Below are 15,687 nucleotides of genomic sequence, written 5' to 3' on the forward strand. Positions count from 1 at the left end.
TCATTTAGAGATCTAAAATGGGATATCCCACAGAGATTTATCACTCAAAATAAAACTAGAAACAAGATTTCATGGTTACCTTTCTTACAAAATATATATTAAAGAAAAAAAAAGGCATACAAATTATGTCATTGATTTCAGCCTGGAAAGACTTACAACTAAAAAGTACATTCTTAACCTGCTCATGATAACTCTGTAATTTTCATTTGAACCCTGTTCAAATGAAAAGTACAGAAATTATATAGTCTTGCCAAGCGTTACTTTAATTTATTGGAATTTATTTTGCATCTTTTCTCTTCCACATGACAATCTGTTGAAATGTGTGCACACAAGGCTGTCCTCCAGCAGTGGTCTTGTCTTTTGTTTTCATCTTTTGTTGCATAAACTCTATGTAGATGGCAATACAAAGATATATATAAATACATACAATGAGAGGGAGTGGAAAAAAGCCATCTCTTAATGAGGCTGAGTAATCCTCAGACATCTTTCACTAAAAAGGTGCAGGTGCTCCTGTATTTAGAAGGGTTTGAAATGAAGAGATGGACATCTAGTAAATACAGTATCTTCTGCAGTAAGACTTACACTATGACTGGTTTTGACTACCTGGGAGCTAATTCCCTGTAGCAAATCTGTATAAAGCCTGGAACAATACTGAGGCAAGATCAAATGGAGAAGATTGTAAGAGCTCATTTTTGTCTGTCTTTATGTTCCACAATCATTTTAATTTGGGGTGGACTGCCTTTTTTTTTGGGAATAAATTGACACTGAGCTGCTGCAACAAAGGGACACACATGAACCTTCTCCTGTCAAGTCTCATACCACAATAATATTTGGAAAAGCTTTGCAACTACCAGAAGAGAATTTTATTTATTCTTCATAAAAAGAGCTATAGCAGTCAAAAGGCCAAATCCTGCCCCTGTCTACTTGGCTTTGTGCTTTTATCTTATAACTTTACTGGGGAAATGGAGATACGATGAGAAATGGAGATCTGAAGGGAAGGACTCTTTTATATGATGGATTTTAAGCCTCAAACCAAAGTAAAACCTTGAATCTTGTATATTTAAGTTGCATTTGAAGGTGGCCCGTAAGCTCCTCTTAGATGTTTTTTATACAGACACTTAAGAATGCAATAAAAACACATCAATATCCTTAAACCTTCAAAAAAAAGGGAGCAAAAAATATGCTCATTGTTTTACTCAGCTTTTTATTCCATCAGTATGATACAAGATAGACAACATCACTGAGTAAGTCTTCAACTTAATTAAAATTAAGCCTAATATGTTTAATGAAATTATTTTGCTATGATACACTTTCCCTTGTGGAGCGCCAAGAAGGAATTTCTCTGGAACGCTGGAGTACATTGCCACCCGCTGCCCACAGGCGGCTCTGCAGCTGAAAAACAACGCGAACAGAACAGCAACATTTAACACAACACAACATACAGCTACTGAGGCAGCGGGACTGACCCCGACTTTGGCACAAATTTCATGGAAACACAGTTGTGAGCTTCTCCAAATGTCACGTTCATTCCTGAAACTCTACTTCACTCCCTTTCATGTGTCTGTCTGCATTTTTTGCTTTTCTCTAGCTTTCTTAATACTGGAGCTTTGATATTTCAAAGGAAAAGCCATATTCTTTCTCAGTGTTACACATCTCAATTTATTAGGTTTGGTTTTCTAAAATTTGGATTCCAGTTTATTGTTTTAAAACAATACATAAAACCACACATTTATAAATATATATATTATATCCTGCATATATAACATTGGTTTTCCTTTGGAATGGGAGGGCAGACTTTGCACTACATAGTTCATTGGTTAAGGCACAATGTTGTTCTTAGATTCTCTGAGCTGCTTCCTATCAGAACCTAAAAAAATACTTTTATAATCTTGTATCAAATTTTAAAGTTTTTTGCAAATACATGTATAAGAAAAAAATATTTTGTATTTCCCCCTCTAAGCTCACTACTACCCTTATAAAATATATGGCTTTTCATGTTCCACTTTATTTTAGTGTTTTTCAAAAGGCAGTGAAAAGAAGTACAACTTTACCCCTTAACAGCTTTTTTTTTTTAATATAATATATATATATAAGCACAGAAACCAGCTTGTGCACTTTCTACAGAATTCCAATGCATATCATGGTAATGCAAGTGCAGTGATTTTTTAAAAAAGCAGTCACGATTGATTGACATCTGTATATGAAAACATAACATGATTATCATACAATACCCATTACAGAATATACAATCATCAAAACTGCAGATATATAAATACATATTTAGCAACATCAAAGCAACAGTTTTATCTTATACACAGCATATGAATACAGAGTTATTACACTTAAGTTTTCACCTTGTTTTTTCTCAAAAGCTTGCTGAAAAACAGGAACATGCTGTAGTTGCAAATTAACTGCTTGACAGTGCTGTTGAGAAATTAAAGTGAACAAAGTTTTAAAAAAGTATATGCAATTGAGTTGGTATAAAACAAACAGCCTCCCCCATTTTCCAATGTCCCCGTTGTTTTCCTATGAGACGGAGGCACGGGTAAAAGTGGCAGTTCCACAGAGTAAGATCATACAAGGGTTTCTGGGAGGGCATCAGGGTTATCAGCTGATAACAGCTCCCAGATCTGCCACCTCTCCCTTTGCCACTCATTCCAGTCCGCCTCTGAAGCACTTGTACTGTTCTGGCTGTGAGGTGCTGTGGGATAGCTGTGACCCGCTGGCGTGTGCGGGGCCGGCTGCTCCTGCCTGGAGGTGGCCTGCTCAGGGGCTCTGCCTGGCGGGCCTCCAGCTGCTCTCGGCCCCGAACTCTTTTCTGGGCGTTGAAGTCTCCACAAAGAGTGCAGCGTTGAGGAAACACTCGAGCTGGTTTTTGCTGGGCCTGGGTAAGGGGGTGGCGGCCGCTCTTTCCTGTAGGAGGGCTTGGCTGTGCTTTGCAAACAGCCCGCGCTCGAGTCGCGCTCGCTCAGGTCCTCCACGCTGCTCAAAGTCAAGCGCTGCTCCGACCGGGAGTGGGACAGCCCTGAGCTCCTGCAGCCGCAGTCCCTGTGGGGGTCACTGCACGGCCGGGACGCCGCGGGATGGAGCTGGCACTCGGCAATGGCGGCCGTGGTCTGGCTCCTCCGCATCGCCTGGCGGCCGCCGGCCAGGTCCGAGGAGCTGCCCTGCCAGCGAGGGGAGCACGTGGCCAGGTTCCCCTGGGACAGGGAGCACTGTCCGGGCCGCAGCGAGCTGCTCTCGTAAATGTTCCCGTAAGAACCTGGGCGTGGGGGCAGAAACACAACATGAGCCTGCAGAGCCATTCCTGGGGCATTTAACAAGCTACTACTGCTTTTTCCTTGGACTATATGGTAGAGGAGAAGATTGCCCAGAAACCTCATAGCACCTTTCAGTATCTGGAGGGGGCTGACAAGGAAACCAGGAACCGTAGTGATAGCACAAGGAGTAATGGGTGCAAATTGAAAGAGGGGAAATTCAGGTTAGATATGAGGAAGAAATTTGTACTGTCAAGGTGGTTAAACACTGGAACAGGTTTCTTGGAGATGCTGGGGATGCATCCAACCAGTGTTCAAGGTCAGGCTGGGTAAGGCCTTGAACAAACCAGTTTAGTTGGAAGTGTCCCTGTTCAGGGGAGGGGGGGTTAGGATTAGATAATTTTTAAAGTCCCTTCCAACCCTTATCACTTTATAGTTCTATGATTCATAGAATCATAATAATTTAAAACTATTTCTTGAAGCAATTTTAAAATAACTTTTAAAATTATATTTAACAGTTTGAAATGTTGCTGTTTTCTGAATTTCACTGAATACAGAGAAGTATAACCACTGTGTTCCTCTGTATTCTACTTTAGAGTCACCTTTTTGAAGTCCAGCTCCGGACAATGTGAATTCTACTGGTTTCACTGTGATTTCCTGACAACAAGAAATTGTTTTTTTCTTTGCTAGATTTGGGCTTTAAAATTGAGAAATTACTGACCTGTGATTACTGGATCTTTGCAGCCACTTTTCAGCGTTGAATGCCAAGTGCCCCAGATATCAAAATGATCTTCAGAAACATCTGAACAGCAGTAAGAGCAGGGAAAAGATGATTAATCAATCATCTTCAAGACATTATTTAGAAATACACAAGTAGAACAGTTTATGCATCAGAGTCATTAACATCCAGTGGCACCTTCACTGTGTACCTAACACAAGCACCTCATATGTGAGACCTCACCTGGAGTACTGTGTACAGTTCTGGTGACCCCAACATAAGGACATGGAAGTGCAGGAAAAAATCCAGAGGAGAGCTATAAAGCTGCTAAGAGGACTGGAGTACCTTGTCTACAAACACAGGCTGAGAAAATTGGGGCTGTTCAGCCTGGAGAAGAGAAAATAGTATGGAGACCTTGTAACAGCCTTCCTGTATCTGAACAGGGCCAACAGGGAAGCCAATAAGGGACTCTCCATCAGGAACCAGTGACAGGGCAAGGCATAATGGGTGCAAATTGAGAGTGGGGAAATTCAGGTTAGATACTAGGAAGAATTTTTTTACTGTGAGGGTGGTGAGGCACTGGAAAAGGTTGCCTAGGAAGGCTTTGGATGCCCCAAGCCTGGCAGTGTCCAAGGCCAGGCTGGTTAAGGCTTTGAGCAATCTGACCCCCTTAACGGGAGGTGTCCCTGCCCATGGTAGGGGGGGTTGGAACTGATGATCTTTAGGGTCCATTCCAACCCCCTGACATTTTATGATTCTATGTATTTGCTCACAGCTACTTGTTTCAAGAACAGACCCTGCAATGGATTCAGTGAGCTCTGTATGGGCAGGGTGCCTGAGTTTGCCGAGTACTTAAGTCCTCTGCCTTACTCCAGTCAGAAAAATTGCACAAGAACAGGGGAATTTGGTCCACAAAAGGTGGTTTCTGGCAAAGCTCCCTCAGGCAGCCCCAGGGGTCACCATAAGGCATGATATATCAGCCCAAGGAAGCTGCCACTCTTACCCAGAAATGCAGCCACAGAACAAAGATTTAATGAAATGTTGGGTTATAAACAATTTAATGCCTTTTTCTGATTTCACTAGTCAGTAGAGGAACTTCCTAATTTGTCCTGGTCCAGTATCATTGTGATGCATATTAAAATCCAAAAGATGGTTAATACAATAAAACTTAATGTAATTTCCTATTCATAACTTAATAGAAATCTGACCAAATTCTTAAACCTCTTCAGAGATTTAGATTTTGAATACAGAAGATAAATTCCAGTTGGCATTTATAAAGTATATAATTGAGATAATAGTCTAAATCCCATTAAGTCCAAAGGGAATTAAATGCCTAGGCAATGCATCTGAAATTAGGAGGTTTTAAAAATACCACCAAACAGTTATGTGCATCCCTAAGCATTGAAAGGTCTCAAAGTTTGGCTCACCAAGTATAAAATTCATGGATGACAATTTTTTAATATATATATATGTATTTAAAGGAAAAGCATCTTGAAGTGCTGATGAGCTATTAATTTAAACCACAGGTCTTTACCAGAGAAATCACTCAGGTATGCACTCCACAGGTAGCTATGGGAATAATGGATCCCTGCACTAGTATTGCTCAGTGTGTAATTGGTTGCAGATGTAAAGCTGTGCAGCTCATCTATGTTTTCCAATGACATGGTGTTGAGGTCATTCTTTGCAACTGGAAATCTTAAAATCTCAGTTTTTTCCAAAGCCTGAACCATAACCTTGCAGGTATTACAGTCCCATGGATCAGGACTAGACTTTGCCATGCTATCAGAGACAGGCTGAAAAACTGGACATATACAGTTCTATTTTCCTAATTAATATCTCCAAGTTTTGAGAAGTGCCATACCATGAGCATCCCTGACTGATGGCTGAGTGAATGAGAAGACTCAGCACAGATCCTTTGTGCTCAACTAAAAAAAAAATTATATTGGTCTGTCATTTTTTATAAGGTTATTTACGCTATTGCTCCTCAAATCCTGGTTGCTGATAATACAAATCTGGCCCTTTTCAATTATTTCAGGAGTGTCCATCAGTCACTGAGAAGGAGGAGGAGCACAAGCAGGATGCACTATACCTTTTTCAGCCTGTGATGCAGAAGAATTCTCCTTTGGCTTAGTTTGCAAGTGTCCAACCAGCGTGTACTGCTCAGGTACCTTGTAGAGCTTATCTGGGCTGTGGGCAACTTCTTCTGGCATTGCCACCAGCGAGCGCTCGGACAGCACTGGGGAGTTGTTGTCATAAGGGGAGACATCACCACTGGAAGCTTTGTTGGAGTCTGTGGAAGAATGCCTTTCTCCTGTGGAGTAGGAACCTTCTGACCGCAGCATCTCAGGGCTCCTGAGAAATTTTGATGAACAAACTATTGTTAATAAAAGAATGCTTCATGTTCACAGTTACAGGTGCAGTTTGGCATCAAGGCCAGGATGGAAGGGGCTCTGAACAATCTGGTCTAGTGAAAGGTGTTCCTGCCCACAGCAGGGGGTGTGGAATTAGGTTACTTTTAAGGTCCCTTCCAACCCAACCATCCTATGATTCTATGATCATACAGATAAAATCAAACACATGAGAATGGTCACAGCTGCTGAAACGAAAACACTTCAGAAACACTTATTGAGGTGGATTTTCCATGAGTAAAACTTTTGCCATGAAGTGGCCAGCAGAGGCCACTCAAAATCAAAAGATGTTGCTGTCAAGAAAGAAAATAACAAAAACCCACACAACTGTACAGTAAACCAGAGGAAACTAAGCAGTTAATAAATTCCTTATGTTACCTTGACAATGTAGCTTGTGGCAACAATAAAACTGAAGGCATGATAGGGAAGATTAGTTTGATGCTAAGCAGTATGCTAAAACAAATTTTTGTATTCTGAAGTTTTCCAGAGAGAAATCAAACACTTAGCTTGCCTGTCAAACTACAAGAATGATCCTCTTCTAGAGACATAGGAAGGTAAATGTTCTACAGGGGACAAACAGATGTATTTACTGTACTTATGGCTGGGGCATCAAAACTGGTCCCACTGATACCTTCTACAACTTCTTTTACCTTTTCACCTTCACACCCCCAACAACATGAATAGCCTTTAATTCTGCCAAGAAAAGGCAAACACAACTCCCACCTAAGTACAGCCAAAGGTCAGAGAGACAACTAATTTTTGAAATGTGCTGGGAACATTGATGGAGATTTCTTGAACCGTCACAGTTTGCCATGCAGGTAGGAGGCAGGCTGTGAGTCACTGAATATCCACAAAGAACATGCAGAACTACTCTGTAAATAAACATAATTTTTTCCCTGTTGTTCCTTGCTAACTCATATTTCTATTACTCATTTTTCATTTCTCTGCACCTCTGTTTTGTAAATGCTTATTTTTTGCTTGAGTCAAACACTTCTTTAAGCAACCTCTCATTAATATCTGTTCTAATTTGATGTGATACAACAGAGGCTCATTCCTCTAAATGTCTGAAAATGGTCAGTCCTTTTCACAGTCAAATCCAAAGACAGCTTGAATGTAGTGAGCAGCCAAAATTCATTTCTCATTATGGAACAGTAGCTGTCTTTCCAGACAAATAAAATAAAACTGAGGAAAGAAAATAAAGAAAACACAAAGCAAACCACAGGACAATAAATATTAATACAAAAATAATGACAAAACTTAATACCACTTTCAAGCTGTTGTTTTTTCCCTGGCTGATTTACATATCACATGCCCCAAAAAATAAAATATATACAATCAGCAGCATGATTACTATGTTATTCAATATTCCTTTTTTCTTTTCCAGTATATAAGCAATCATAATGTGCTGGTAACTAATTAAATAATGTTACTCCTCAGTAACTCTCAGTGACAAAACCATCACTGGAGTTAAACTCAGGCAGGTCCAAAAAGCAGAGCTGCCATTTGGCAAAGTTGCTCTGTCACAAGCTTCCCAGAGAAGTATGGTAATGCTGGGGAATCATTTAAAAAAAAGTCTCAAGTATGTAACTTCTCAACTAAATTTCTTATCTGAACATAAATCCAATGTAAATTAATCTATAAGCAGACACACTAAGGAACTATAGTTTTGTAACACACTAAGGAACTATAGTTTTGTAAGTATGTATAATTCTATCACAAACCTTTTTTCTTGTTTTTTGTGACTTGCTTCTTTCTTTCTGTCCTCCTAAGTCCTAAAAACCCTCGTGCAGTGATATGAGATTTAAGCAATGTCTTGGGATTTTCAGAAGAACTAGAAGGACTTAGAAGAACTTAGAAAAGGGGAGAAGGAACTAGAAGAACTTAGAAAAGGGGAGAAATGTTGCTATCTGCAAGTTTCCTATGACCAAATGCCCTTTTTTCCAGCCTTCTAGATTGAATGTCATCCAAACTGGAAGGTTTATTGCATGTAAGTCTTTGCAGCATCAAAACCATCAAAACTCTGCTGCACAGGGTAAAGACAGAGGTAAAATAGCACTTAGCCATGGCAAGGTAACACAAGGAATAAGGGAAATGGAAATGAAAGAATGTGGGAACATAAACTTGAGTTTTGTGACACACTGATTTCATGTCTTACCTTGAATGATCTGCTATAGTCTACCTCTTCTCAAGACAGAGCTCCTGCTAAAAATTTACCTGAATGGAAACTTTCAAGTCTTTGGAAAGATTCAAACATTCAAGTTTCTAAACTGATTCAGAGTTTTGGCTGGTAAGTCCATACTATTTTTTATATACATATATAATATCACTTTCAAATTTGTTCAGGCAAAATAGCTTTAAAAATCAAAGGAACTGCAGTGGACTCTGTCAATCTTACTACAAGAGACCATCAAAATGGATTAAATACTTAAAAGCAGGAAATTGAACTCATACATTTGCAGCTTTGCTTCACAAACAAAATACAACAACTTGCAAGAAGACTTTGGTTTGCTTCTTTGCAAATAAAGAAAGAATTCTCACAAATCCCTTAAAATGAAAGTTTTGCATCTGTTTGCTTTACTGTTTGAGTTCATTAGCAAATGGATGTTTGCTACAATTCAAAATTCTTCCCTTGGACAGTGAGATTCTCTCCCCACTCACCAGGGAGAAATTAAATTGGAAGGCAAACATAAATACTGTGTAAGATACACACTCCTCAATATGCAATATATGAGGAAGGGTAGATAATTGTCCCCACAAGGAATAATAGATGATTATGGGCAATCAAATGTGAGGAATGGGAAGGCAGGTAAAGTATTTTTCAGGGACTATGAAGTATGTTAAGGAAAAGATTTTAAAAGTGGCTAAGTACTAATGGAAAGATTTGAAAGCAGCAGAAGAAACCTATGCCACATGAATTTAAAAATACAATTTCAGATTCCAAAACAACAGGCATCTTTCTATGAATTGATGTTGTCCACCACAGTCCAGCTACATGGGTGAACTGGAAATGTGTTAATCACAATAATTGCTTCTACTGAGGATATTCTTACTTTTCTACTAGCATCAAGGTTATCAAAATAGGAAATCACTTTCTGTTTCTGGCAGAAACCCTTTTCTGTTATAACTTAAAGCTTCTGAGTGGGAAAACAATTACACCTTCAAGAGGCAAATCATATGGAGTGATATGGCTTGGCAGCACACAGTACTAATTTCCACACATATTTGAGTAACACAGGTGCTACCAACAAGGCAGATTACTGTGGGATCGTGATGAGGTTGCTGCTGTAACAGGGTAAAGGACTCAATGTTTCAAGGAGCCTCTGCAGCTTTAAAAACTGCATTTACACATACTGCATGACCTGTTGTATGGCTTCATTTTGTGTCACAGATCAGGATGGATTGAAACTCATTATCATAATCCAAAAACATCCAAAACTGCTGTAACTTTGCAACTTATTTACTCTGAAAGGACTACTAACCATGATAAGCATTAAATAACCATAAGAAATAGATTTTATTTTTTGTTAGTTTAAAGATGCTTCATCTTACAGCTGTAAACCCAAATTCCATTGCCATCAAGCCAACATACAAAAAATTGGGAAGTCACCCACAAAAGCACACTTCACAATTGCTGCCATTTGTAATTAGCACTTTATCATGAACAACTTCCATAAATTCCCTGACACACTGTTCACAATGCTTAGCTCTTAAGGGAACTGAAAGATGAGGAACATGTGATTTGTCCTCCTCTGGGGAGGAAAAGAGATTGTGTTTTCTGTGTTAGATCAGAGCCAAGAAAGCATTTATAATGACAGCAAGAGCAGAAATGTGAGGGCAATTGCAGAACAGGACCTTCAAAGCAATTAAAGTGACATTAAAGTCTCAAAGTTGATTCTATACTTATGCAGTCAACTAGCTTTTCTGATGAAGACTGTCTCAAGAATATATAAAGTTTTTTGTCCACAGATCCACATTTGTATTTTGAGTATGTGACCAGGCAATTTCCAATAAGAAAGATATATTTTGGAGGCTCATTTTTATGAAATCAAGACAAACATCTCCTTGTAGTCTGCTGTCTCACATTTCTTATAGGAAAAATAAGAAACATATTTGTAGCCTCAAAATTGAGATCATGTTGTGAAATACATTAATCTCTTAAGAGCATCACACTCCTAGCAATAACACTAAGCAACATTCTTTCTAATTGCCTGGAATATTTTAACCAAGAAGTTGCAACCACAGTGAAAACATATCTCATTAACACTAAAAGTAAATTACTTACATGACAGCAAAGTAGAAAAAAAATGACAGTAATTTTTTCCTAACTCAGTGATATTTCATCTGCCCATTACTGACAACACAATAAATTAGTACTGCTGTAGCTATATGCTCCTGTTTGGCTTCAGAACATTTCCTTACAAAATGCCTTTCGTCAGTTGTGACCAGCTTTTCACAAAAGCTGCATTTTCTCCTGAAGGTGTGCATGCTGGCTAAGAGTAAGAAACTTCAAGGAAAAGTCAATTAAGGAATCAGGATCTAACAATTACCTGTTACATCCACAATGATTTGTGACTAACTTATGCACAATTGGTATGTGTAGTCACAAGTGAGATATGATTTGATGTCTTTTTGTTATACAACAGTGAAATCCTGCATGAAGTTTTTATTAGCTTGAGCTAGAAATTATCTGATCATTCCAAACTAAGGGCTGAAACATATGACATAAGCTCGACACACTACCTTATGTCATATGTTTTGTAGTGTCTGTCCTGATTGTAGTCTTGCCTTCTGGCAAATGTGAAACAAGTCTAAAAGACAGTTTATGTACCTCTAACTATCCTGCACTTACTGTGATCTAAATATACACGATTACTTGTCAATCAGACAAAATGGCTGAAATTACTTCACACAAAGAAAATTACCCCAAATCAGATGATCTGTGATAATTTTCTACTTCATGTGGTAAAGTTAGGAAACTAATAAAATCCTTTACAACTCAATATATACTGCACTTATTTTTGTTTCCAAGTTTTGTAGTTAAAGAAAGCTTTTTCCTGAAGGTGTTAGTTAAACTATTTCTTGTATACCTTTCCCTTTGAAGCCAGGCACACCATTACATTACCTCCAAATATAAAATGTTAAGAGGGAGAGAAAAAAAAAATCATAGCTGACTACACAAATTCAATTTTAATTATATTCTGAATGCACTAGGCACTTTCCACAAACACAGGAAGACAAAGTCCAATATGTCCCAGAGAGTTTAGAGTCTACAAACCCTCTTAAAAATTACTTAAAGCAATTCTATCAAATTTTGTGATTTTGGGGTCTACCATATTGGGATTCACTAGAATAATGAAAATGAGTGTGTGGTCCCATAAGAAGGCCAGGAATACTCTTAATCTGAATGTACAAACTCACAGCATTAAGGCACAAGGGTGCAGGTACACCATACACAAGAATATGTTATGTATCATAACTGCTATAGAGACCAGTGTGATTTTTTTTCTCTTCAGATCCTTCACAAAGCATACAATTAAATAATATCCAAAGTCTCCATAGGGCTGCTGTTGTGGCAGTTGGCTTGTTCACAATGTCCTACATGTATAGGATAGGAAAAGAATGACAGAGTGGTCAAGCAGCTCGCTGTGATGGTGTTAAGGCACTCTAGGGTGTGTTTCAAGGATAGTGGAATACATGCTTCCTGTTACTGAAGACTACAATAAACCCAAGACACAAACCAGCAGATGACTAAAAAACATCCTGTCAGATAATAGTGCACTGAATATTTTTATGTACATGTCATTCTGTTCTCTGCAGCAGAACACAATCTTTCCTCTGAATCAGGGAAACAAGTTTTGTCCTTAGAAAATGCTGTACAAGAGTCAGAATTTCTTTGGCAGAGTCTGTGTAATAGGGAGGATATTTCTACTCCATTGTAGACAGTGCAGAAGAGCTGTGGAAAACTAGAACCTCTTGGACATTCCAGTGGGAGATAGAAATTCCCAGAAGAAAAAGGGATGATGAAAAAACAGATTACTCACGATGACTGGGAAGCTTTCCTCCTCAGCAAATAGTCTACAACATCTGGGTCAGTCTCTAATAAGCTAATAAGCACTTCATTCTGTAAATCAGGGGAAACCTATGAAGACATAAAAGAATACTTAGTTGGAGGTTAATATCCTTTCATATACATTAATTTTGGTGCTATGCTTAATCTAAATGAACAAATACATTTACAGAAAGTATATAAAATACTCAGAAGTTTTCACTTAGAAGAGAAATTTCATGTAAGAACAGATGAAGTAGGACTGAAGACCACTTTGTACAATGTTCAATGCTGATTACTGTTGAATAACTGGTAGGTGTCCAGTTGGTTATTATATCTGGAAATAACAGTGGGATCACTTAGGTATCACGATCTCAAAAGCTACCATTTAAGGGATTTACTTTACACCACCCTTCAAAGATCTGAGGACATTTACCAATCTCCATCTCTGCCTCTCCAGCCACTCTGATCAACAGACTCAGTCAGAATTTGTGTCACCTTTGGAGTTTGGCCTTCTGATGTGCTTTCTCTTTGCACTTTGTATGGATATGAACCTTCAAAACCCTTGACACCTTCAGATGCTGCAGGATACAGCAACATCTCCTGGGCAGGTAGCAGAAATGGCACCCCAAAATCTGCACAAGTAAACTTTGTGTTTCCAACTGCACTTTACATGACTCTTATCAATCTTCAAGTAAGGATTTGTCTGCTTTGTCTGCATTACAGCAGAATGCTCAACACAAACTTCAAAACACTGGAACAGATGAAACCATCCAAGAACAGCCCAGGTTCACTCATGACACGTGAAAGTCAGTGCAAGACAATCTCAGAAGGGGTCATCAGCTGGGCAATATATGTTTCTGGATGTAATCTGTCAGAGCCTGAATCTCTTGAGCTTCAAGTCACACTTCGCGGACCATTTGTTCTCCCTGATATTTCCTGGGAAATAGGAATAGCTAACATTCCTATAACATTCCTAGCTAACATTACTAACATGTTCCCCAGAGGAATATCCCATTTTGGAAAGTATTTAAGGAGTCTAGTTACATAAAAGGCATATTTCTTAAAATAAGGAAATAATTAGAAAATAAATAAAGATATGCATAATTTAATTCAAACTGATCCAAAATCTCTATGAAAAACTTGTGTAACCACATACTCATTTTTTTAATATTGTTTTCAATCTCTGAACTGGAAAAATATCTTACTGATGGTCACTGATACACTGGTCTTTAAACAATTTTTTTTATAGGAATATAATTTTTAGAAACCTGGTGTACTGTAACTTCTCCATTTAGACAGCCTTTCTGTACACTAGAAGAAACTCCACATAGAGTTTCATGGTAACAAAAAAATCCACACATTTTTGTCTGTATCTTTCTACTCAGCTTTTTATCAAATAACTTTCTAAGAAACTACTGAGAGAATTTTGTCAGAAAACAAAAATACATCTTGCCTTATTAAAAAGAATGATAAATCCATCACAAAAAGTCTGAAAAAGTTCCATGAGAAGCTCAGTTCCAACAGAAAGCTTCTCAGAAACCCAAACTTAATGGTTCTACTGATTCATAGGGGTTTTACCAGAATGAATCTGCAAGTAGATTTGTACTGATGGTCTCCTTGCTAGGTGCCTACTGGGTTTGGGGGTTCCTCCTGTGCACAATTTTCTTCAGTTTAGTTCAGTAACTTGGCAAGTACAGAATTGATATGTAATTGCAAGCTTACACTTCTAGAGAACTACAACAGCAGTATCTCAGGAAGATGTCATCATATTACTGAATTGCTTCACTGGTAATTGCACCCAAGTAGATGGATGAGAACTTGAAAACTGGGACAGAAGGGAAGCCAAGGGAGCTGGTGAAAACACAGCTCTGGAGGACATACAGGGACATATCAGAGGGCTCCAGGGTTGTGAGGACTCCAGTAGACTACCAGATATTCTGAGATTTTGGGGTTTGGTGCAACATGACAGTCATAGCTGTTGACACACAGAAGGGTGGAGGAACCCTTGAAGTGTCTCCTTTTGCTGTCCCTGGCCATTGATGTGGCACAGAATGGCAGTGTGTGGCTGCCTCCACAGTGGGAAGGTCACAGTAGCCTCTAACTGTAAAAATATGAAATTTCATATACTCTGTAGCACTTCTTTGCAGCAGGGCTGGATTTGGACACTAGGAAATGAAATACATGAACAAGCTGCTGATCTCCATTCTTCATGCAAAGCCAAGCCAAAAATGAAGAGTGGCTGAGTTGTGCTTCCTTTCATTCAGCTGCAGAGACTGGCAAAGAACAATCCGTAATTTTAATACGTCCCCAAGACTCATTGAAATGGGAAAGATTTGGATATGAAAGTGATTATCATCACTGACATCAATGAAGCAATGACCAGATTCCATCTTCTACAGGAAATCCACTTTTGCATGCTACTGATGCTAATCATAGTTACTCAGTAAAAATGGTGCTCAATATCCTGGGTTGTACCAAAAAACAGAATTTCTCTGATCCACCAATAAATCAGAATCATTCTGATATTGTGGTCCACCACCACATTTTGTTTTCCTAGGGTTTGGTTCCAAATGTTCTTCCAGTTTCAATGCTGAAACCAATCAGTTTCATAACCTCCCCGTATATAAGAGTAACAGAAAGAAAAAATAAAAAACCCCAAACACAAAAGCATCTGAGAATTAATACACCATGTTATAGTTATAGCTGAATGTTTAACTCCTAATGTTCTCTTTTTTTTTAAATGTAGCATAAATGTCGAGTATAAACAGTAAAATCAACTCTGGAAAACCAAAGAAATTCTTTTTCCCACACTCCATTTAACCTCCAGAAGAAAGCTGAAGCACTGAAGAGAAGAAGGAAAAAATCCATCAGAATTAGAGCCCTGATGCAGGTTAGTCTAACCTTAGCCCCATCCTTTCCACATTGAAAGTCACAATGCATGCCTTAAGTATTATGGACTGAGTTGTGTCTGTGCTGTTAGAAGTTCTTAAAGAGAAACAACAATAAGAACACTTGAACTATATTAAGTATTCTTATTTAAGTATTATCTCAAACTTGATAGTGCCATCCACACTCTGGCCAGCAGACCTTCACATAGGAGTGCAGTTCTGTCACTTTCTTTTACTGAGGTGGAAGGAAAAACAGCACCTAGCATTTCCCCCAACTGTAAAAAGCATTAAAAAAAAAAAAAGAAAGAAAACACAAAAGAAAACTATTGCAAGTGTCTCTCTGGTACAAGAATAAAAATAAAAGGCA

General features: G+C 38.6%; 1 protein-coding gene across 1 annotated transcript in view; it reads right to left on the reverse strand.

Moving 5' to 3' along the window:
• Positions 1–962: 962 nt before the first annotated feature.
• ARHGAP6 (Rho GTPase activating protein 6) overlaps positions 963–15,687 on the reverse strand; it is a 154,105-nt gene continuing 139,380 nt past the window's right edge. The window contains exons 10-13 of the mRNA XM_058824688.1: positions 12,425–12,522; positions 6,065–6,327; positions 3,979–4,059; positions 963–3,262 (exon numbers count right to left, since the gene is read on the reverse strand). Coding sequence (XP_058680671.1) covers positions 2,574–3,262; positions 3,979–4,059; positions 6,065–6,327; positions 12,425–12,522 — 1,131 coding nt within the window. The 3' untranslated portion in view covers positions 963–2,573. The remainder of the gene's footprint in view (positions 3,263–3,978; positions 4,060–6,064; positions 6,328–12,424; positions 12,523–15,687) is intronic.

Source organism: Ammospiza caudacuta, chromosome 2 (genome assembly GCF_027887145.1).
Source record: "Ammospiza caudacuta isolate bAmmCau1 chromosome 2, bAmmCau1.pri, whole genome shotgun sequence".
NCBI lineage: Eukaryota > Metazoa > Chordata > Aves > Passeriformes > Passerellidae > Ammospiza > Ammospiza caudacuta.